Here is a 26,617-nt window from a genome sequence, read left to right as displayed (position 1 = left end):
GAGTGGATGGCAAATAGGAAATACACCCAGGGATTACTTCTGTGGCAATGCTCTAAAGGGGCATAGGAAAATAACTTTTTTGGGTGGCGTAAGCCAGGGAACCTTGTTGGCTAGGCTTACTTAGGCCCTAGGGCCGATAGCCTAGTACCTACCTATGAACCTATGAACCTATACATTTTCTGATGGATTGGAAGTCTGAAACTCAAATGTATGTCATTATTTAATGACTTCAATCCTCAGATCATCCCAGTGACTTGAAAGAGAACCACAAATGTTATCAGGAACAGACCAAAATTCTGAGGCAAATATCTGGACGTTCTATGAATATCTGGACAGTTGAGAGGTATGCCGCTTGGCCCCCTACAAAACTACAAAAAAAGCAGGTGTTGTGATTTTTGTTCAAGTTTCAAGGTTTTCAGTGCTCTTAGCTTGATCATTTAACATTTGCTCTTGTAAGTGTTCATTCTTCTGAAAGGAATCCATATATACACATAAATATATATATATATATATATATATATATATATATATATATATATATATATATATCCCTATCAGATGATTAAGTTTTCAGAAACTTGAAATTCATAAAGTCGAGACCATATGATCGAGTTTCCGAAAACTTGAACATTTCAAAAAAACCCCACAAAATCTAACTTTTTTACATTTTTGCAGTGGGGCAAGCCCCCTGCACCCCCCACACCCCCTGCAAATTAAATATACCAACTCTCAGATGGCACTACAGTGAAGAAAAGGGTACATTTCTCATTCCACACTGTACTGCAATCTCTATTCAAAACCTTTGAGTTTTCAGAAACTCGATGATATGGTCTCGACCATATGAATTTTGAGTTTTTGAGTTTCTGAAATCCTGATCATCTAATAGGGATCTATATATGTATGTACATATATATATATATATATATATATATATATATATATATGTGTGTGTGTGTGTGTGTGTGTGTGTGTGTCTGATAGATTCCACTAAATGTGGATAATGCTAACATTAAAATGTTAATGTCAAATGCTGACATGTTTCTGCACATGCTGCAAAGAATTACCTCAGAGCATGCAAAGTAAAAACATCTTTTTTTTTGTTATAGGGGCACGTCCCCCTGCATCCCCACACCTTCTGCTAATTATATGCATTGGCTCCAAGATCGCACAGTCCTTAGGGAAATGGCATATACCACAACCTGAGGAACTGCTGACCTCACACACAACTATCAACCATTTGCTTTATCAACAAAACAGAGATTGAGCAAGAATGAAATTAACAAATCAACCAATATGAATATACCCATAAATATACAGCTAGATATATATATATATATATATATATATATATATATATATATATATATATATATATAAAGAGAGAGGGGGGGAGCACAGCTGCACATAAATTGCAAAAAATATGCTGAATACTCTATTGATGTCATAGGAATACCTGTTGTCATATGTTGTGCTTCATGCTTCCTGCAGGTGTGGGATAATGCGTAACACTACATTGAACTGCTTCCTATCCCTTCAGCACCTGTACATGCTTTGGTATAAGGTTAACCCTCCTTCAGTGCTTTTTAGACAGTGTCTGTAATCATAACAGTTTACTCAGATTTGTAAAATATATTCAGACTAATAGCCATTCCATGCCCCCGCCTCCACTTGCTCTACCCATCCAGTTTTATTTGCCCTCTTTTTCTTACCTTAACTTTTTGTACAATGTACTATACTGTCTTCAGAAATAACCTATTGTTGAGTTCTCTGAAAGTACTGCCAAATGGACATCTTTACAAGATTTATTTATAAATAGTAAATGTTCTAATAGTTAATTGACCTTAGAAATTGTACTTCCCATATATACACTACAATTCATCTATATTTTTTGTAATATATTCTGACTGTCCCCTATAAACGGCCCTTGGATTGTGGTACTTCTTATCATCAGATTAAGTAAGAAAATGAATATTGTGTCCTAATGGCATGTACTAAACATCATGGGAATGTCCAATTATTATAACATTTATGGGACAGGCATTCCACCTTTGCCTTTATAAGTCTGTAATGTATATCTGGCACATTAGCCCAGAGGTTAAGATGATGGCCTTCTAATGAGCTTCATCCTCTCCTTCGGGGCTTGATTCCCTTAGTATGAGTCTGAGCAAGCTGCTTAACTAGCTATATTCCCCTGGTCATCTTTAAGAAAAAGTATTTCTATGAAGTGAGCTTAATAAAAAAAAATAAATTTAAAATATAAATAAATAAATAAAATAAATAGAAGCTTCATGATGTGCTGGCAGCAGCAAAACAGTACACAGACATGTGCCCCGAATAACACGTGTTCTACCATGACAGCTTTCTCTTTACACCAATGCAATAAGTTACTTATGATACTCTACTATAAAAGGTGTTACAATACTAGGCACAGAATCTACACATTGCTATATTATTCAACTGTTACAATATACTGGACTGTAATACCATTCTGTTTAATGACATGCACAGCATACAGTGTGAGCAAAGTACAGTACACAGGGGTACCTCATTCCATTTAATTCATTGTCTCATTCCATTTAATGCATTTGTCTGAGTACACATACTCAGTATGCATTCTAGATACATTTGATTTGCCATAAAGTTATGTTCTATATTATAGAGCTAGGGGTCCAGATGGAGAGATGACAAAATCAGTACGCAAAGGAGAGTAGCACTGCTAGAAGTGATGTCTACCTTCATGAGGTGGACCCTGTTTTTACAAGATCTCACCAAGACAACACTGATGTATAGACTGTATTTTATAAAGCATATATCATGGACAGAAGTAAGTTAAAAAAAAAAAAATACAGCTGGGTGCACAAGTCCCAGGATAAAAAAATGTTCAATCCTGGTAGGTGCACTAGTGCCAGGACTGGAAAAAGTAACAGTGTAGAATCCTCAAGACATGGAAACCACTCCTAGAATTGGATTAAGCTAGGCTCAGATGGAGGATGTATTAGTCAACAACAACAAAAAAACACAAAAACTGACAGGTCAAAAAACAGCCATGAAGATGATACAGGTGACTACTGAGGATAACAAAAAAATATGCATTGCTACTGTTATGCAAGAAGCCCAGAATTACTAGACAGAATATATTCAAAAAGATTAAGTGAGAAATTAGAGGAAAGGAAAATGCTTGCACAAGAAAAACTGTCAAAAGCTTCAAATGCAAATTTTCTTTCATTAGTACAACAGACTCATGAAAAACATATAGACCAAGAAACCTTGGGTTATTTGGAAAAAGAAGCAACTGAAGAAGTGTGAAAATATAAACAACAAAATCTAGAGAGTTTTGAAAGGTATAAAAAAGAAACATGGACATGGAAAAGAAAGAGAGCTCTGATATGGTGTAATATTTATGCAAAGTAGAAAGCCAAACTAATCAATACAAAAAAGCAGCTCCAAAGATATTTGAAGAAAAATACAGGCAAAGGCATCTGGATATGGAAAATTTCACAGTACAAAAACAAGATCACAAAGGAAGAATGTAGAATAAAAGATTAATACAGTAGAACTTAAATATAAAATCAAATTATTGAACACCTACTAAGTGAAGGATTTAGTGTGAAAGTCTAATACAGGTTATGCCACAGCATAATGGAACAATGAGTCCCTAAAGTAAGGAGAAACAGATGGAGAGGGAGACATATGAAGAAGAAATATGGGCATAAAAAAGAAAAAGAGATTTAATATGGTACAATATGCAAAGAAGAAAGAAAAACTAATCAATACAAAACGCAGCATCAAAGATATTTGAAGGGAAATACAGGCACCTGGCTATGGAAAGTTTTACAATGCAAAAATAAGAAAACAAAGAGGGAAAGTAGAAAATAGGATTAGTAATGAAGAAGTTAAAGAAATATAAAGTGAAGTTATGGATTACCTGCAAAGTGAAGGATTTAGTATAGAAAATTCAACCCTGGTAATGCCACAGCATGATAGGACAGTGAGTCCCCAAATTAAGGAAAAACGGGTGGAACAGGAAACGTCTGATCTACTGCCACATGAAGATACTCTGGAGCCTTCAGTCGAAAACCAGTACAAAAGTTCAGGTGGAGTTGCATAGCAAGGGAAGGAACAGGAAAAGGTGGCAACTCTGACACAGTCAGTGCTGTGGAATGATAGGCCAGTGAGTTCCCATATGAAAGAGCAATGGATGATGCAGGATGTAGCTGAAGAGAATAATTCACAGGAAGATATTCTGGAACTTTCTGTAGAATGCCTGCAGAAAATGTAGAACAAAGAATGTGGTCTCAGTTTGGAAAAAAATGATCTAAGGGAAAAGTTGATTAATTTATTAGAGTTCGATAGACATATTAAGATCAATGAAAGAAATAGATTACAGAAAGTTAGTAAGACCCAAAATGTTAGAAGTCTAATAAAATAAATGAACACAGTAATCAAGACTATTGTCAGAAATTCATGTGATATAACATAAATAAATAGGATATATTACTGTGCAGCTAAATTAATAGCAGATAAAGCCTTACCAGTATCAAATAAAGAAAACTAAAAAACAATTAAGACAAGAAGTGTCACTGTTAGAAAAATTCAACAACGAATAAATCTTCCACTGAGAGAATAAAGTCAACTCTCTCATACACATGTATCCAAACAAATTATTAAAAATAAATGGTGAGACAGCAAACACTGCAGTAGAGGAGTAGACTTAAATCTTAAACCTTTAATGACAAACGTGAGTGCTTTTTTTGTCTACCTTGACACTTCATCAGACATGATAAACCTTTTTAAAAGCCAGGTATTTAAATATGAACAAACCAATGAGAACTTTCCATTAAAACACATGCTACTAATGCTAAATAAATGACTTCCAAAACAATGTTATCTACAAATAAAGTCAAACATCTAACTAGAGATCTCAGTCATATTAAATGTGCAGGATAAAATATACAAACAATGCAATGTAAAATGTTCATTGAAATAAGATGTTTGTATTTTCACTATTTGCAATCATATATAGCTAAACAACTTGCCTTTCTTTACATGCAAAACATTAGCAAGGCTTCTCATTTCTAATGCACATTGCAAAAGATACACTGCGCAGCAATAAAATATAACCTTGTAAGGTCAAAACAATATAAATTACTGTCTGTGATCATATACAACTGAAAACTTATTTAAAATGTCTATAAAGCATTCCACTTTCAGTAGATACTCCATCAAGCATATTATCTTTCATTTTAACTAATACATATATTCACCTTATCTCCATGGACAATAATGACAATCGATTTCTTAAAATAATGCATAAAACAATATCAGAGCCAACACTTGACTCTGTGTGCAGACAAATTTCCTAAGACATTTTAAGGTAGATTTTCACACTGCAAGCTGATAAAATTTATGGTTTTAAATGATGCAGTTTCACTTAAACCATTTTTAAAGGCTCTCCCTTTACTTCATAAATAAAGTGTTCAGTAACAGAGTACATATAACAGTAAATGGATTATTGATGCTTTGCCTTTAAGAATCAAGTCATGTGACTGTTTCCTATTGGTGAAACAATGTCTTAGGAAATTAAGGGAAACGTTGCTTGATTTAATAGAGCTGGATAGACATATTAAGATCAATGAAAGAAATAGATTTCAGAAAGTCAATAAGACCCAAAATGTTAGAAGCCTGATAAAATAAATGAACACAGTAATCAAGACTATTGTCAGAAATTCAAGTGACATAACATAAATAAATAGGATATATTACTGTGCAGCTAAATTAATAGCAGATAAAGTCTTACCACAAAAATACAGGGCAGTAAGGGAAAGGAAAGGAGGAAATCAAATGCCATCATGGAAGTATCAAATAAAGAAAACTATAAAGCAATTAAGACAAGAAGTGTCACTGTTAGAAGAGCAGAAAAGAGGGAACAGATCGACAAAAATACATAGAAAGATAGATGTGATAAAAGCAGCATACAGTGTTAGAACAACCCAGGCTTTATCATACATTATTGCAAATAATAAACTAAAGATATCATCACAAGCAGAAAAGAATTAGAAGATACGCAGATAAATATAAAGGAAAAGTATAAAACAAGCAATTCATTGATAACCAAAAAAAGTTTTAATGAGACTTGGGAAACAAAGCAAAAGGAAGAAGAACTCTACGCATTTTGGAGACATATTTATGAAGACCCCATGGAACATAATAAAGATGCTGAATGTATAGAAGTAAAAGAAACAGTAAGAAGTTTAAATGCACAAAATGGAATGATGTAATGGCCAGAGAAACTGAAATAAAGTTAAGAAAAGCTCCTAATTGGAAAACTCCAGGCCCAGAAGCAGGACCTAACTTCTGGCTAAAGGTATTAACATTTTTATACAAAGATTTAGCCCTGAATAATGACTTTTTATATTAGCACCCCAAACAGACACCAACCTGGTTAACAGGAAACAGGAAAAATGATGCTTCCTAAGAATGAACCTGTAAGTCATCCTAAAAACTATAGACCAATAACTTGCCTTTCGACAATTATAAACTATAAACTAGAATTGATGCCAACAGAGTTTATAGTCATTTAGAAGAAAACTCAATCATAGCAATAGAATGAAAATATAACAAAATAAAGTCATATGGAACAAAGGATCATTTGTTGATAAACAAAATCATAATGGAGTATTGTAAAAAGGGGAAGAATCTAAGTATGGCATTGATAGATTACAAAAAAGCATTTGATAGCACCCCACATTTATTGATAAAGGACTCCTTACAAATGTATAAGATACACCCTACATTGATCAGTTATATTACAGTAACCATAAAACAGTAGCAAACAACTTTATAGCTAAGCCATGATAAAGGACAAATTATTTTCCCAGAATAAAAATTTAAAGGGTATATTCCAAGGTGACTCTTTGTCACTGTTGCTCTTTTGTCTAGACCATAACCCATTAAGCTGTCTAATTAAGAGGTCATGGTTATAATTTGGCTCTCAGAAAACAACAAAGTATAAAGAATTCTCTTCTTTTTCTGAATGATTTAAAACTCTATAGTTCATCAGATGAGGAGCTAAAAGCACAACTGGAAGTGGTCAAAACTTTCTCAGATGATATAAGAATGTAATTTGGTCTTAAATAAATGTGCCAAACAAACATTCAAAATAGGAAAGCTGCAGTACAAAGAAAATATAATTCTGTGACAGGAATGTGATATAAAGGAACTTGAGTAGGAGGGAGTGTATAAATATTTGGAAAATGATGAATAATTGACAATAAAACATGAACAAATGTGAACAAAACTCAGTAAGGAATATTTTAGAAGGCTAAAATTAATGCTGAAAACAGCCCTGACAGCTGGGAACAAAGTTCAAACTATAAACCAATTTGTTCTTTCTGTTCTAACTTACAGTTTTGGGGTGACTGACTGGCCTCAAAAGGTATTGGATTAGCTGGACAGGAAAACAAGAAAAATACTTCACACTTATTGAATGATATATAAAAATCAGTGTACACCAAAATTATATATTCCTTGTTCTGAAGAAGGTATGGGCCTCAATGAAATTGATTATATTTATACATTTTAGGACTGCATACATATCTGCTGACCTCATTAGTTCCAAATATAGTAAACATTTTGAAACATGAAGAGAACACTTCAAAGATGATTTCCCTGCTTAGCTTAGGAGAAGCATATCAGTATCAAGTGGGAATGGAAACCATACCAGAAGTAGACAAAAATCAGGCAGCAACAGAATGTTGTTGTGTCAACCTTCAACGCAACAGAATATGCCAAAAAAAAAAAAAAAAAAAAAGAAAGAATATAAGGAGAAGGCTCAGGTGAGAAGGCAAGATGCGTGGAAAAGGCATAAATGTAGTTGTAAGTAGAAAAAACTCCTGGAACAACTTCATGTTGATCAGTATCTAATGCAAGAATGGTTACGGAGAGGTTCATTTAAACCAAAAATGAAAAGTTAATATTAGCAGCCCAGAATGATGAACTACGTACATGTTGATTTACAAAGGCCATTGAGCACTTTATAGAAACAAATAAATGCAGGATCTGTAAAACAGAACTGGAACAGTTGCACATATTGTTGCTGGGTGTGATGCACTAAAGGCAGAGGGCCTGTATACTGAAAGGCATAATATTGTGGCAAGACTGTTACACTGAAGATTGTACAAACATTACAATATTAAAGTAGTTGAGAAGCATTAGAAACATGAGTCTCAAAGCATTGTAGAGAATGATGGTTTATATCACACATACATCTTGACTGAACAGATTTTCACAGAATGTCCAGATTTTTGCCTCATATTTTTAGCCCATTTTTCATAAAATTGTGGTTTTCTGGCAAATCATTGGCAAGTCATTAAAGATTAAAGTCAGAAAATAAAGACAGACATTTGAGCTTCAGACTTCATACTTTTCAGAAAATTCATGCTAATCTAAAATCTGCTATGCTATCAACGTTCTAAGTTTATACAATCAATATTTAAAATGTATCCATATTTTTGGGTCTTTGTCTCCCCATTATTTACAGCTTTGTCCAGATTTCTTGCTCTAAGAAGCTGAGAGGTATGCACATGGGCTCACCCATTACTAACATTTCAAAAAATAGATGCGAGAAAACCTGATATAGTAGTCCATAAAAATAAGACAAAAGTAGCATTGATCATTGAAATTGCTGCACCCAGTGATTGCAGTGTCTTACATACAGATAGACACAAAGTCATAAAATATCAGGATTTCATCATCTTCTTTTGGCTGTTCCCATTATGGGTCGCCACAGCGGATCACCTGTTTCCATTTCTTCCTGTCCTCTGCGTCTTGCTCTGTCACACCAACCACCTGCATGTCCTCTCTCACCACATCCATAAACCTTATCTTAGACCTTCCTCTTTCCTGTTACCTGGTAGCTTCATCCTTAGCATCTTTTTCCCAATATATTCAGCATCCCTCCTCAGCACATGTCCAAACCAACGTAATCTTGCCTCTCTGGCTTTGTCTCCAAACCTTCCAACCTGGGCTGACCCTCTAATATACTTATTCCTAATCCTATCCACCCTCGCCACACCCAGTACAAATCTTAACATCTTAACTCTGCCACATCCAGCTCAAACTCCTGCCTTTTTGTCAATGCCACTGTCTCCAACCCATATAACATAGCTGGTCTCACTACCCTCTTGTAGACCTTCCATTTCACTCTTTCAGGTACTCGTCTGTCACAAATCACTCCTGACACTCTTCTCCACCCACTCCATCCTGCCTCTACTCTCTTCTTCACCTCTCTTCCACACTCACCGTTACTCTGAACTATTGACCCCAAGTATTTAAACTCATCCATCTTCGCCACCTCTACTCCTTGCATCCTCATCATTCTTCTATCCTCCCTCTCATTCACAGACATATATTCTGTCTTAGTCCTGCTGACCTTCATTCCTCTTCTCTCTAGAGCATATCTCCATCTCTCCAGGGTCTCCTCCACCTGTCCCCTACTCTCACTACAGATCATAAAATATCAGGATTTGCAGGCAGAAATGAGGGCACTGTGGAAGAAGGATACCCATACAGGCCCAACAGTAGTAGCAGCAATGGATTAGATAAGAAATAATTTACAGTGTTATTAAGATGTGCTACCAATACATGTAACTCCATGTAAATTGCAGGAGAAGTCAGCTCTGGGCACGTTTTGGGTGCTGTGAAGAGCACTTTTGACTAACATCAAAGATTGAAACAGTACTAATTTGACAAACTTTAATCATACTTTGACTTAGGAATGGGGTCCATTCCCATCATGATATTAGAAACCCAAAAGGCTTGGAGAAATTAAGTAATTAAACTGTAACAGAATACTCTTCTTAATGTCATTACTATATCTAGTGCGCCCCTGTACTCCTGCAAGGGTTGCTGTACTACTCCAGTGGTTTAGCTTTCTATTAATATGCTTTACATATTCTGGGCACTATTTAATCTGTACAAGACATGTAGGACCTTAATTGTGGCATCTCATTACTGACTGTGCTGACTGTGCTGTGTTTATTCTATGGTGTGATTTTAATGTAACCTACAGAACACATCATGTGGGCTTGTGCATGGTGGATGTAGTACATTTCTGCTTCACAACATTGTAACACCATTTATTATACTTCTGTTATATGCTAACAAAACAGGATGTTATACACAGCACAATAATCAATATAAATATATATATATATATATATATATATATATATATATATATATATATATATATATGCGCACACACACACACACACACACACACACACACACACACACACACACACACACACACACACACACACACACACACACACACACACACACACACACACACACACACACACACACACACACACACACACACACACACACACACCTTATTATGCCGTGTTAACTCACCTGTAGCTGGAACACCATTACACAGCTACACTGTTTTCTTGCAGTACATTTCCTAACGTACATCACTATACATTTTTTGTTGTGGAATAGTAATCACGAAGAAGAAAGTGGTACATATTTTAAACAGTACCAATTAAATAATTTCCAAAACAATAAAGACAAAAAATTTATAAATTAACAACAAGAATTCTCACAAATGCACTTAAGATTTAAACATTGTTTACAGTTTAGCTTTTCAATGAAAGTGGGAGAAATAACCAGAAACCAAGTGAGAATTGTGTGTTTTGGCCAGGTCTTCAAATAATATTTTTACTCCTGTGTGAGTGCAAGGTGATTACCCGTTAACCCTAAATTGTAGTATGTCTGATTATATCTACACCAGGAGGAAAGAGGGTGTAGACCCATGGATGACGTATGTGAGAAACTTTATTGCCATAAAAAGAAATGTTCACATTTCTTTATGGATACATTTTATTTTGACAAATACTGCAGTCACACAGGATGTCTTCCATGCACTCATAATATTAATTTATATCTTCCATCATTTAAAATAGTAAATGTATAAAAGTGGAGAAATATGATATTAGGAGCATTATCCCTTTGGCACTTCCCTAGCCTTAATATCTGCACTGATCTTCATCCCATCTCCCAGCATATGTAAGCACTACACCACAGATAGTTTATCTGCTAACTCCATCTAAGTTAGACTCCATTCAGCTCCTCAATGTGGGCCGTGCCACTGTTATGGTGTAGTGCACAGTCTGTGTGATTTATATTGTAAGCAGATCTGAAGGACTGGTCCTACAGAAGGCATACAGTCTGGCATATAGACATTTTAGGATCACAGGAACTCTGCCACCATAAACATGTTTCCTAACATTTAAGCATTTAATATATCTGAACATCAAGGTCATAACACCTAAACCTTATGTGCTTTTGAAATGGATATATTTATATCTATATATAAATAGACACACATGCATATACACACATGCAGACACACACACACACACACACACACACACACACACACACACACACACACACACACACACACACACACACACACACACACACCAGATAGCAAAAAAAAATCTCTAAAACAGAATGTATGCTTTCAGACACCCACAAAGACTAACCTTAATAACAAATGACACCACTGTAGTTTCCTACATGTAATTCCTAACAACTAAAACTGCAACAATACAGACTGGATTGATCTCCACTTCCTTATAAGTTAGACATCTATAAAGCCATATGTAAGTCCCATACACTCCTAAAACATGCTAATTATTACAGTTTCAATTCAGTGGAAATGAAGCCTATTAGTAAATAACACTTACTACATACCTTACATGCATTAGTCACTAGCAATCAACTAGTCACTCTTTAAATAACAGTAATACTACAATAAGGGTGTTTAAATAAACTGTGGCCTTTCATGTGTGGGGTGAGACCACCGCAGTGCTCAGTACAAAATCAAAAATACTTCCAGTACACCTCCAGGTTCATCTCATAGTAGTGGCAGTACTTATGTATAGACTTTGGAAATTAAATACCTGCCCCATCACTGTAAAAGTTTCCATCCATCAGTACTCCTACAGTCCAGTCTTACCATACGTCTGGAGCACTCAGAGTTCTTCCAAAATGTTTTCTGTTTCAGAGTCAGTATTTTTCAGCCCCATGTCACTGATAATTACAATTCCATAAAGCTTAACAAAATTCAAACAAAATATTGAAAATGTGTTTCTTTAATAACTTGATATGCAGTCTTACTAAGGATAGCTGCTTCCCTGCCACATGCAAAACATGCAACTTGAATATGTAATATTAATAAGGATAGATGCTTCACTGCCATACAGAAAACATGCTCACTATAAATGCAGTGTTACAAAGGATGGTTGCTTCACTGCTATATTTAAAACATGCTCACTGGATATGCAGTGTTCTTCTTCTTCTTCTTTCGGCTTTTTCCCGGTTAGGGGTCGCCACAGCGGATCATCTGTCCGCTCATGATTGGCAGTGGAGTTTTATGGTGTCGAGTTGTCAGCCTGGTGCCCAACCTTCCACAGAAGGCACACACATGCACGCATTCACACCTTGGGCCAATTTAGTATGTCCAATCCACCTACAGCATGTCTTTGGGATGTGGGAGGAAACCGGAGCACCCGGAGGAAACCCACGCGACCACAGGGAGGACATGCAGACTCCACACAGAAGGCACCCCAGCACTGGATATGCAGTTTTACTAAGCATAATTGTTTCACTGCCATATACAAAATGTGCACACTTGATATGCAGTGTAATGAAGGATAGTTGCTTCACTGCCATATCTAAAACCCACTCACTGGATATGCTGTATTGCTAAATTTTTCCCTGCCTTATAATAAATGGATATGCAGAATAACTAAGGATAATTGCTACAGTGCCATATACAACATGTATTCACTGGATATGCAGTGTTGTTAAGGATAGTTGTTTCAGTGCCATATACAAAATGTCTTCACTGAATATGCAGTGTTAGTAAGGATAGTTGCTTCAGTGCCATATACAAAATGTCTTCACTGGATATGCAGTGTTAGTAACAAAGTGTTAGTAACAATAGTTGCTTCACTGTCACATACAAAATGTGTTCACTGGATAAGTGCAGTGGCAGCATACCTCTCAACCTCTTACTGCAAGAAATCTGGACAAAGCCTGACAAAATGGGGGGACAACAGCCTAAAAATATGGACACATTTTAAAAATTGCTCTTATAAAGTTAGAAAATTGCTAGAATAACAGGATTTGTGTTACCATACATTTTCTGAAGGATATGAAGTCTGAAACTCAAATGATTGTCATTATTTATTGACTTTAATCAATAAAGCATGCCAATGATTTGTCAGAAAACACAATTTTTATGGGGAACAGACCGAAAATATGAGACAAAAATTTGGACATTCTGCAAAACTCTCTACAGTTGATAGGTATGAGTGGCAGCCTACTACATCTAATTCCCAATAAGTGAAACCAAACATGGCAAAATTCTCCAGGCACTTGCAAAGACATCACAAAGCTCTGTTGCCCTAACTAGCAATGCAAAATGTACTAATGTATTGTACACAACATAGTATCCTACCATGTTTGTATCCTGTGCAATATATCATTTGTTATAAACTATAGGAAAGATTTGTATGAAAATGGACTCTAGAGGTCCAGTTTATATTATTTATATATTTATATTTTCAGAAACATACATATAGCAGTCATGTCCTCTTTTAATACATTTTTTTTCTAATAGTGGACTCCTGTAAATCAAAATAATATCATGTCTTTAAAAATAAAATGAAAACACATGTAAAACAAGAGGAATAGTATTGTTCAAACTTTAACTAATCAGATGAATGTGCACACACAGTACAAGAAACTAACATGCCAATGAGGTTTTAGCTATGCGTAACTGAGTGTATTACACCAGTTTATATGTTATGTGTAGACAATGATGGCTTGTTCACAAGTGATTTCAGTCCTTATGAGTACTGACTATACAGACCAGACAGACAGATTATATACACACACACACACACACACACACACACACACACACACACACACACGCATGGATAGATAGATAGATAGATAGATAGATAGATAGATAGATAGATAGATAGATAGATAGATAGATAGATAGATAGATATTACATTTACTTTATCAAATGCTCAGATGGTCAACAGAATGAAATTTCTAATCAATTTGTCAAGTGCACTTTTGATGAACTACACATATGGTGGAATGCTGCAGATGTCAAAAAGATAAAGACAGAGAGAAGAAGGTAAGTGTGGGTTTGGAGTGTTAATGCCAAAACTTTTACATATATTAATGCCAAAACATTTTGGAAATACTAAAAGTTTTATCATTATGGGGTAAAAGTGTGTGTGCAAGTGTTTGCAACTTAGGACTGGAATAATGGATAGTTAAGGGGATAGTTGTAGTGTTGTGCTTGTGTGCTGATGTATGTGGTGGGATGTTAATGTTGAAAGTTTTAGATATATTTAAAGTTTTGACATTAGGGGTGAGAGTGTTTGTGTGAATTAGGTTAGAATAAGGGCTAGGTAAGGGAATTAATGGACTGTTGTGAGTGTGTAGTGATCTATATGGTCTGTGTCTGAATGTCGTGTGTAGTGGTAGGGTGACAGAAAGGGTTTTCCTAAGGTAAGGTGTAGGGTTGGGTTTAGGGCAGAGGCAGGCTTTGGGTTAGAGTTAGCATGTATTAGTAAGGTGGAGCAGGTTGGCTTCATGAAATGGAGCTACAGAGCTGTGACCCAGCTAATTCGGGGTTAAGTAGCAGCCTGGGCACTGAAAGCTTGACGAGGAATGAAGTAAAACTTGCTCACCTTTCTCAGGTAAAAAGTTGAGGATCATGTTTCTTCCAATGTCTCCCTGGTGGGGACTAGAGAACTACCAGGCACCAGTCACTCATTAAGAGGAGGCTTGGGGTTTAACTGTGGGGTTATATCACTCCTGGAAGCACCATGCTGCATCCAGTGGACACCCACCCCTATTACACTTATGTAACAAGCAGAGGAAGGAGTTGGGGAAGCATTAGAAAAATCCCCTTATGGCTGCTTGGATGATAGCCACATCACAGCTGACTCTTATCTGATTAGGGAACAAACAGGCAGAGTTGCAGTGATGGACCAGATGGTTGCCAGGCACAAGGGTTCCAAAAAACATATACTTTATACTTGTAAGCTTAGACACACATACACTCACACAAATATACACACGCACACACACACACACACACACACACACACACACACACACACACACACACACACACATGCCCTTGCGCGCGCGCGCACACACACACACACACATACACACACACACACATACACACACACACGCACATACACGTACACACAGATGAAAAGGATTTTCTGTAAGGATTTGTTCACTTATCTAGTTAACAAATAAATGTACATGAATTTGAAGTAATGTATGTTACTGAAAAGACATTGCTCATACAAAGTATAATTTGCTAAACTAAATGTTAATCTACAGGTGAAATACACTGAGATGAAAGAAAATGTTGAAATACTTGCACTAAGTTATTTTGAACTCATTTATTTATGTTTGAACATGTTTTGTAACTGGGGGAAAGGCAAGTGTACACCATTATGTCTTGTTGATAGCTGCCTAACTCTAGCATATTTCCTATGCTTATTTTATGCCTCTACACAACTTAAGTGACTGTCAAATGCTGAGTCTGTTGTATTTCAAGACATAGACTTCTGCAATATACCTCTCAACTCTCCAGAATTTTGCAGAATGTCCAGATTTTTGTCTTATATTTTTGATCTGGTCCTCATAGAATGTGTGCATTTCTGGCCAATAATTGATGAGTGAAGTCACTAAATAATAACATACATTTGTGTTTCAGACTTCATATCCATCAGAAAAATGCATGCTAATGCAAAACAAGAACTTTTCAATTTGTCCATGACATTAAGCTTTTGTTCCCCACTTATTTTGGACTTGGTCTATAATTCTTTCACTGAGATGTATCTACAGTCAGAAAAGTCAGTTTATATCTTATTAGCTAACTGTTTAAAATATCTTTAATTACTTTCACTGAGGAATTACACGATAGATTCATGCCATTTGCAATTAATAACTAGAAGACACTGTAAATGCACTAAAGTTTAACATACAAAACAGCCATATATCACAGCATGCCTGCTTCCTTTCTGGTCGACATGTTTTTATTTATTTACATTTGTTTACCAGGAAAGTCTGACTTGGAACAAAGTCAATTTTCAGCAGAGGCCTGGGGAGAAATGTTCCAGATGCATGTCTTTGTAATATGGGTGAAAACCCAGAGGAAACCCACACAGATGCAGGGAGGACATGCAGACTCTGCACAGAAGGCACCCCAGTTGAGAATCAAACCAGAAAACCTCTTGCTGCGAGGCGACAATGCAACCTGGAACAAAGTAAATTTTCAGCAGAGGCCTGGGGAGAAATGTTCCAGATGCATGTCTTTGTAATGTGGGTGAAAACCAGAGCACCCAGAGGAAACCCACACAGATGCAGAAAGGACATGCAGATTCTGCACAGAAGGTACCCCAGTTGAGAATCAAACCAGAAAACCTCTTGCTGCGCGGTGACAATGCAACCGCTGCAGCACTGCGCCATCCAGATAAATGTTTTATGCTACTAATTTCTTCTCATTCTGCCCTTAAGTAAGTTTGTACATTTTGCAAATTGTATTTGTTTAATAAAATCTTCATTGTGTCTGCTCACATTAACTTTGAGCAGTCTCTGACAGTGATGCTGATGATGTGAAATATGTTTTCCACAGAAAAGGCAGTGTATAATCACAACAAAAACCAAAGGAGCAGTGTGATAAAAATGGTAAATTCAAAACTTATGAGACAGGCGTATACAATATACTTACGAACATGAGGGCATAGAAAATGCAGTTAGATAAGTATAATCTGCAGCTTATTCAATAAACAATGGGCAGTCTATGTGTCATAGTCTGTATTTGTAATAACTTGCTGTTTTTGTAAAAACTAAATACATCTGTATGCTTCACACTCATTTTCCTTAGCAGTACTTACACTGTCTGGCAGATCTATTCACAAATTTATCATTATTCTAAGCCTTATTTCTATGGCATGCATCCCTGCTACCAAATGTTTCACAGCAGGGGGATCTGTGGCTCAAAGCCACGGTGGTGCAGCAGTTAGCATTGCTGTCTCACAGCAGGAGGTTCTCCTGTTCAGTTCTCAGCTGGAGCACCTTCTGTGCATAGTCTTCATGTCAACCCTGCGGTCGAGTGAGTTTTAAAGACATGCAGGCAGGTGCGTGCATGTGCCTTCTGTGAAGGTTGGGCACCGGGCAGTTAACTCCACACTGTAAAGACTCCACTGCCAATCAATCTGCAGACCAGTGATCTGCTATGGTGACCCCTAATGAGAGAAGCCAAAAGACATTACTTTTAGGTATCTGTGGCTATGCATAGCATTTGTTATGGATAGATACAATCTGAATTTCAAATGCTGTGTGTTTTCACTTAAAGACAGGATTTGTATGGCTGGATAAACTCCCAAGGTCCCAAAAGATGCAGTGGATGTGCTCCTGCTGGAAGCACTTATTACAGGTGGATGCAACACACTCTCAAATGTTAATCTGTAGAGCCATTTAGAGCTGCAACAAGCATTTGTTACAAAGTGGTACAGTCCCAACCACCAGTGTCAGGCAGCAGTAATGTCTCCTCCTGTAGCCAGCATTTATTGTGCATGGATGCAATCCCAGTCCTAAATGTTATGCACCAGTGGTGTTTATACCTGCAGTCACCATTTGTTATGCACACATATTGTCTGCTCCAGTCACCATTGTTATTCGGTGGTTGTGTCTACTCATGTGAGCAACATATACTATGGAGTAGCATTAAACTCCATCACAGGACTAGGAGGAAGACACAAAGGATGATGTGGCCAAAGCTATATCACAGTCACCCGGTAGTACCACTCAGTGCACCAGGCTTGGTAAATGCGGAACACAAAGGTGCTGATCCAGTACTGTGCACTTTCCCTGGGTTACCTGCATGGCATAAGGTGACAAAACTGTAAGCATAACTAACCCCATCATTTTGACCTGTTGAGGAGAACTAGGGTACGTGCTTAAGCAAATGTCAATTATTTTGCTCTGGCATATTGTATGTGTTTCACAGGTACTTCTTTTCCCAAAGGAACATAGTGGAATATGCACACCAGCACTAAAGGCAAGCATCCATGTGCATGCTAGCCATGTTCTACCCCTGTGTAGCTCTGCACTAAGGAACAGGGGTTTAGATCTTCTGTCTCCACAAAAGCATTATATGCACATCGTACACTGCTAGTGTCAGTGTATGTGTGCACTTATTTTTTCTCTGAAGCTGTTAAATAGTCATTTATAATAATAGCCTTGAATCTGTACATTACTCAGTTGTATTGTTTCTATATGACAGCATTTAGGAATCTAGATTCCTAGTTTGCACCTACCTTCACTTCACAAAAATCAATGCAAAATAAAATTATAACTTATACATTATATATTCATCCAGTTATTTATTTTAATATAACAAAAGCAGTACATCTACTCTGTTTGGCAGTATCATAAACACTGGTTCCTTTAAAGCTTTACTGGAAATAAATGCTAATATAACTTATTGTATCACATTGTATTGTACTCATAAAACGCAAATAACTAACAATAACAGTACATGAATTGTTTAAAGTTTGTCCCCAAAGTATATTCTTTAAAAAATACCATGCTTAACAGGATCTCTCCCTCCATCATTCCTCTAGAATGATACTTTAAATGTAAGGCATAAGTTAGTCTTGATAAAAGAAATCATTTACAAGATAGTATTCATATGATTAGGAATTGGCTTTCTTTGCAAGGCAGCCTCTGAAATTCATAAACTTTATGACTCAAACTTCAAAGAATATATTTTATAAAACATTTTTCCAAACATTTATTTAAACAAGGTGTGCAGTTTTACTGAACCCAATAAATACTGAAAATAAAACTGAACAACTAGATGGATTTAATTTAATCATTTGCCTGTTGGAAGGATAGAATTTTCATAGAGTTTTTTTCTTTCTTTACCAATGAGCCTTTTTAGCGGCCTGTTAGGCTATTGTCTTTTTAATTCCTCTATTTCTGATGTTACTATACCTGGTCTGAGAGGTGTCTTGTTCTCAGGAAGAAACCCAGCAGACATCCAACAATGACAGATAAAACTGAGAGAATGAGCAATCCGTTCCTTTTACAGACATCCTTCACTCGACTACAAGCAGTATCAAACGCCAGAGCCATGGTGTCCTCCGTGCTGTGCCTGTGGAAAGGCAGGCACCCATAGAAAGAAATCCCAAATGCACACCTCTTTAATGGACATAGACCTGCCTCTGAAGCACGCACAGATCACAGTTCTTGCAGACAAGCTCATCTGACCCACAAGGTCACCCCCTTCTGCCAATGCCTAGTAAGTGACAGCTGGCATTATTGTCCCAAATTAATATTGTTGATCCTATTACCATGCTCACCATTAAGACAGCAGAAGAGGATTACAGTGCTCTGGGAAACTGGAAAAGAGATTTAGAAGTATAAAAAGAAAGAAAGTATGGAAAAAGGAAATTAGGTAGATGTAAAGAGGCAGGGAAGAAGAGAAAAATCAGGATAAAAGAGAGAAGAAATAAAATAAGCAGTACAGGAGAAAAAAATGAAAGAAAATTAATGGCATTTGTTATTTCATTACACTGTCACCTTCAGATATGAACTATAAAGACACTGTATAGGCAGAGGTTACTCATTACTTATATTATTCATATGCACTCTCATTTTGGTTTATGCATGTATGTGCATCTTTATACAAATGCATGTCTATATACATTGATAGATATAAATATATATATTATATACATATATATTATATAGGAGATAAATACACTATAGGTATATATATATATATATATATATATATATAATCATATATATATAAACAACCACCACACAAATATATAATAACAAGTGTTTGCTATGTGTGTGTGTGTGTGTGTGTGCGTGCGTGCGTGCGTGCGTGTGTGCGTGCGTGCGTGTGTGTGTGTGTGTGTGTGTGTGTGTGTGTGTAGTGCATTGAGTGCCATAATTACAGGGTATCAGTGAGAAACATAAACTTGTTAAGTGCTTTCCTAGTGCAAGACCTAATCATAACAGTACTTAGGGCAGGTTAACTAAAGTTATGCCTGCCTAAGTGCTGTTATTATTGGATCTTACAATACAGAGACTGTGATGGTCAGTAAATAAACAAAAAATGAGGTAGAATGAAGTGTCTAACAGCTTTTTTTTTAATTGTGCTGCACCTTCAGAGGACACTTTATATATTATATATATATATATATATATATATATATATATATATATATATAATATGGTTTATTATTGAAATACTGCAGTGAAAGAAGTGCTAAATATCATATTCCTAATGTCACCAGCATGGATTACCCACCCACAGAATTCTGACTCACTAAAATCAAAAATACATGTTTATATACAACATAGTTTCTATAAAGTTCAGTCGCTATTACATGATGATGCAGGCAACAACCCTTCATTTGTACTACCATGGAGATACTTGCATACAAACTAAAACAATCAGTTCTTAAGGCAGAATGCAACCAGGTAGCTGCAGTAATTCTTGTTAGGATACAGTGTATACAATTGGCAAAAATAAGAATGCTGACCTACTGACTAATCTTTGAAAGATAAATAAGGCTCCAGGAAGACATGCGTAGAACCACAAAATTTATTAGTTGTCAACGTTAAACGTAAACCTCCACAAGGTTTATAAAATCAAATAAAAAATACATATAAAAAAGTATTCCTTGTGTGTATACTCTATAAACTTTATTGACCAAGTTAAGGTAGAGTTAAAAGGGGGTCCCCACCAACTGTTATTAGAGAAACGCGAATTAATTTGGCAATTGAGGTTAAACTCATACAACCTACCTGGTTTGAATAAGATTACCTCTTTGGCATGTATTTTAAAGCTTAGAAGTTTGTTGCATTAGGCAACATTTTTTATAAATCATTTTTTATAAATTATTTTATAAATAATTTTGTAACATTGTTATTACAGTATTAGTATGTTTTCAACATGCATATTTTTAAACAATGATTTTAATACTTAGTACTTTAGGTAATAGTTATGTTTATGGAGTGTACACACAAGGAATACTTTTTTATATGTACACTTGTTTAATGTATTAGGGGAATTACTTCACTAATCAACCTAGTAGCGTGCACGTTTTGGTTACATCCTAACCTATTTTTGATTGGTTTGAATTAAGTGTAACTATATTTAAACATGAGCTACATGGTTTCCTCTATATTCTGTGAATTTGTCTGAGGAAGTCTACATACTTGGTGTGGACGAAAAGCATTTGATTTTATAAACCTTGTGGAGGTTTACGTTTAACGTTGACAATTAATAAATTTTGTGGTTCTATGCACGTCTTCCTACAGCCTTATTTGTCTTTCAACGTTTCGTGTTTTGAAATTTGAGTAGTCTACTGACTATTCTTGCTTGAAGGATGTTTCAAATGCTGCATCCATGAGAGAGTAAGCAGTTATCTTCTACATACATGCCAGTATGGCAATGTAAAACTCCCACGTTTTGAAAAATGTGTGACAAGTACTTATAGGATGATGTGTTGCAACACACACCCCATACACATGCATGTGGTCTGTATTTTAAATACACATTTTGCCTACGAATGCTGTGCTTCACCTGAAACTGACTTTGCTTGTGGCCTGCTCTGCCTAAACTGTGTGTTAAATTATGTACACTACATTTTTCAACACTGGATAAAACAGCACCTGGGAATATTGGTAGCACATACAAAACTTTACCATCACAAAAAGGTAAGGAAATATTAACAGTAGGTGGTTATCTGTCTCACCTGGAAAATTAAAAATGACACTAGAAACTACTGGTTTTGCATAAACAAATGCCTGGAAATGTAAAGGCTATTTGTATTAGGACTACATCAGATGACAGTGAGATATTAATAAAAAACATCACCCATCTCCATGTCCTAGATAGTATCATGCCATCAATAGTAAACACTAAGGGAAACACATAAAACAGCACTTCATTCAAATGTCACACCCTGTCAGCTTGTATCTGATGTCCTTCCTATAACACCAGTAGACACCATTGTGCATTCATCGAATAGTAAGCCTGTAAAGGACTGCATGCAAAGACTTAGAAATAGGCTATGTAAACTCAAAGAGAAAGACCTTGAAGATATCATGTTTAACACTTGATATGATACCACTTAAGTCTGGCTCATTCATTAGTAGATTTCGTGAAGAATGTAAAAATGATAGCCCAGTAGTCATAATTACTATGCCTTGTAATCTATGCAGCACGTGTTTATCTCTTTACATACTAATTGATGGCACTTTACCAGTGTGTAGTGCAGAATGTTAGCAATTATATACATCCATGGGAAGAGAGGGTTGGAGAAAACCACATCATAGTTCCTTTGACATATGAGATACTGCCTTCTAAATCAGAATTCTCTTATGATGTGTTCTGGCATTCTGCAATTGAACTATGTGCTGAATATGACTGTAACTTAAATCCACATATAGTGTTTATAGAAAAAAGGGAGCTGTGAATTCGATTTCTAAACAATTGCCCAAAAGCATTCCTAAAGGTTGCTGGTTTCATTTGCGGCAAATCATTTGGAGTCAAGTGCAAAAGTTGCATTCAGTTTCCCATTACATTTTGGGATGAGCAAGACATTATTGGACAAGGAAAGGATCCTGTGTACATTATCAGATACATTTTTAGAATCACTGGGAAACATTTTCACTTGGATATCCATGCAGTCAGAATATGGTAGTGGGGTGACATCACCATTTATGGAGTCTAATGGGGAGATGAATATTGCATCTGACTGATATTTCGAAGGTGATGCAGTTGGAACAAAACCACATAGAAGACTTACACACCCAACTACTTTGCAGTATCCATCATCACAGAAATGTCAGAGGTTCGTAGTTAAGGAAGCCATATTTATGAAGCTTCTGTCCATCAAGGAGCAGTTTACACCACTTGGTTTGGTACAAGCAGTGTCACATAACTGCATCTTTTAAACTGCAATGGATTTCTTTATTATCTGATGTGAATTGTGATTATGACATCAGATTCATGGTTTTGTATGTATTTACAATGCGTACATCTGTCAGTGTAGAAGTGATGTGAGTAATACAAATCTGTCAACATGACGAGAATTATACTACTTTCTGTCAAGAAGAGTACTTCAACAGGTGTTTTTAGTCTGTCTGCTAAACCTTCCATTTCATTGTGAAATACTTGTTGTTTGTATGGTGAGAGGCACTATTTGAGTGTACTATGGCACAGTTATGCTAATTCAGTTAATTAGAGTAGATGGGATGTATGTGATAACACTCGTGTTGCAGAAGAACTAGAGGAATATTGAATTGCAAATTCAGCACTTCTTTCAAACACAGTGATTTGATATTGTGTGCTTGCATCATTAGGAACATGATATTTAAAACTCCTAGCACTTGTGGTGTGGTATTTCAATAGTATACCCTCTATATATACATATATATATATATATATATATATATATATATATATATATATATATATATATATATACAGAGAGAGAGAGAGAGAGACAGAGAGAGCTATACAGAGATCTAGATATATAGACAGATATAGATTTAGATATAATATATATATATATATATATATATATATATATATATATATATATATATATATATATACATGACTCATTTCCACAAAGCTCAGCAGCACTTGGCAACCATGCCACGTGAGAGAAAGTGATTTTGAGTACAGCCCAAAAAAGACTGGCAAGTACTTTCTCATTGCTTTTTCACTTGCATTGTGTAATATTTGGTGGTTTAATTGCATTGTTGTACTGTATTTATAGTTGGTGTACACTTTTTGCCCTTTTTTGTGATCTCAAGTTACAATTCCCTTGGTTAAACTCTATTGAAAGTAGAGAGGACCTGGGGCATTTCTTGGCCTAGGATTTCTTAAACGACAGAAGGATGTATTGATTCTGATTGTCTAGAAGGCCCATTTCCTTGATTTTTATTTTTGTCTGCTGCTATATAGTTGTTGCATTTGCAAGAACACCACTCATAGATCACAGGCAGTTAGCACTGTCATGTATAGACCCAGGAGATTAGACTTAACAATTTCCATGTGAAACTACTTCAGAAATGTTTTCAGTTCTTTGTGTATTGAGGAGCACAGCCTCATGAGTTTACCCCCTTTTAGTCTTGATTGTAACATATATTCTTATATGTTCATAGGAAGTTACAAGGCTAGTGGGCATACAGTTCTTAGAAGCCTAGCCATGTTAACCCTGATTTGCTTCAATTGTCCTTGGTTAGATGGATGTAATTCACAGAACACGTCTATGATAAACATTGACTATCCCTATCCACGAGGGACATGGTTGCCACCCCGGGTGAATTTGCAGTCTCCCATCCATTTGTCCAGGTTGCACTTGAATAGTGTCAGTGAGGAGCTCTGCTTCATGTTGATTGGAAGTTTGTTGTTTGGAGTTGTTTGTTGTTTGGAGTAGTGGTAATCTCTGGGTGATATATCTATCTCTCCAGTATGTTCTGTTAATGTCATAGGCTAGGTTAAGATCCCTAGAGTGAGTGACTCTTGTGTTGTTTGACTTGTGGATGTGCAGCATGTCCATCAGGGCAGGGTCAGACACTGCCCTGCAGGCCAGGCACAAGTCGCCTCTCAGCAGCCTATATGATACACAGTACAGTGACAGGACTTTCAGTCTATCCATGTAAGTCATGGTTTGGAGGCCCTGTATTTTCTTGGTGAGAAACCTGTGTGGTCTCTCCAGCTGATGCAGGTGTCTGGTGAGGTACATGCAGAAGGAAGCATTGTAGTCTATTAGCAGTCTGATAAGGGTCAAGTACAGTGGAGTTATAACATCCTTAGACCTGGATGTGATGTCCTTACTTATGCGATGCGTAATGTAGAAGGCTTTCCTTAGCACTGTGGAAACTTGGCGGTCAAAGTTCAGATTGTTATCTACCTGTGTTCTCAGATCTCACATTACTGGGTTTAAACATAGCAGAGTTCTGTCAGTATTGTAATTAGGTGGGAATTACACATTGCCATATGGGATAATAATACACTTTTTTCCTGTTTCGTTTTAGACCATGGCTGTGGCACCAGTCATCTGTCTGTGTTAACGCCACCTGTAATATGTTAACATCATTGGGGAACTCAATGGTTGTACCCAATTTGCAATCATCAGTGAACCTGGTAAGCCAAAGGCTGTCAACTTTAGCCTGGACTTCTGTGAAATACATTCCAAACAGTAAAGGGTCCAGCACAGATACTTGTGGTATGCCACTAGTGACAGGTCTACTGGTAGAGTTGGAGTCATCAACTTTGACAGTGTGTGTTCTGTCAGTGAGCCAACTGGCTACCCATCTGGTGATGTAAGGGTTAATCTCCATCTGGGAGAGTTTCCCAATGATACCTGAGTGGGGGATTGTGGCAAAAGCCTTGGCTAGGTCAAGATTGGCAGTATACACTGTCTTACCTTCATCCAGGGCTTTAGTGACTTTCTCGAAGAATGATCTACCCTTAACAAAGCCAAACTGGGTTGGGTCTAGAGTTTGAAGGTCATCTATGTCCTTGTTGATAGGGTCCAGGATGATTCTTTCTATGGCCTTGAAGATGAGGCTGTTTAGACTTATGGGTCTATAGTTCCCAGGGTCGGTTAATGGCCCCCTTTGTGCAAGGGGATTACTTCTCCACTCTACTAGAACAAAGCCAGTTCTCAGGCTATGGTTAAAGAGAATGCCGAGTGGTTCTGCTAGGTCCTGTTTTAGATTGCTTAATAAGCTACCTGGGATGTTATCTGGTCCCATTGAGGTTGTGTTTTTGACCTTGGAAAGTACAGATATGAACTGATCTCTAGGGATACTAGGCAGTGGACTGGTGTCAGGTTTGCTTTGGGGTATGGCTGGTGGGGACGGGGGGGGTGAAGTTTGTGCCACATCTGTCAACTAGCAGGTTGGCAGTTTCCTCCAGTATAATCTGTGTGGTACCATCTACTACCAGTTCAGCACATACCTGGGCATTTCTTTTTAGATTTCAGATGTAGTTAAATAATGCCTTATGATTATCCTTAGCTAAGGATACTATTTTAGTTTCATAATTAGGTTTAGAGGACTTTACAAGATTTCTGATTTGCTTGTTCAAGCTGTGGAGGGAATTCTTCTGCTGATTCAGTTCCCTCTTGTTCTTAGACATCAGTGTCTTCATTTTGTTATATAACCTTCTTATACTTGAGGTCCACCAGGGTAGCTTGTTTTTTCAGGAGTACCTGGTTTGGGTCTGGTCAGGTACAGTTGAGTCGATGCAGTTGCTTAAGTGTTTATACAGGGTATTTATTTACATCTCTGCATAGGAGTCATTGTTGTCTGTGATTGCGGGGGATATAAAACTTTTTATACCATCACTTAGTAGGCTATAGTTTGCTTTGGAAAAGTTTTTTAGTTTTTTTGCTCCTGTGGTGGTGACAGGTTCAATAGTTCCTTCAAATG

At 36.6% G+C, this 26,617-nt stretch overlaps 1 protein-coding gene across 2 annotated transcripts in view; it reads right to left on the bottom strand.

The window, feature by feature from the left end:
- Positions 1–26,122, bottom strand: part of SLC1A7 (solute carrier family 1 member 7) — a 941,247-nt gene extending 915,125 nt beyond the window's left edge. Inside the window, exons 1-2 of one of the 2 annotated variants that reach the window (XM_044085451.1) lie at positions 26,109–26,122; positions 19,136–19,256 (exon numbers count right to left, since the gene is read on the bottom strand). In XM_044085451.1, the coding sequence (XP_043941386.1) occupies positions 19,136–19,256; positions 26,109–26,122 (135 nt within the window). Of the gene's footprint in view, positions 1–19,135; positions 19,277–26,108 lie in introns of those variants that run through there. The other variant, XM_044085450.1, reaches the window with a different exon arrangement.
- Positions 26,123–26,617: the final 495 nt, after the last annotated feature.

This window comes from Protopterus annectens, chromosome 10.part0 (assembly GCF_019279795.1).
Source record: "Protopterus annectens isolate FY-2018-M chromosome 10.part0, PAN1.0, whole genome shotgun sequence".
In the NCBI taxonomy this organism is placed as follows: Eukaryota; Metazoa; Chordata; order Ceratodontiformes; family Protopteridae; genus Protopterus; species Protopterus annectens.
The sequence above is the reverse complement of the archived record's forward strand: the minus strand, read 5'-3'. Positions and strand labels throughout refer to the sequence as shown.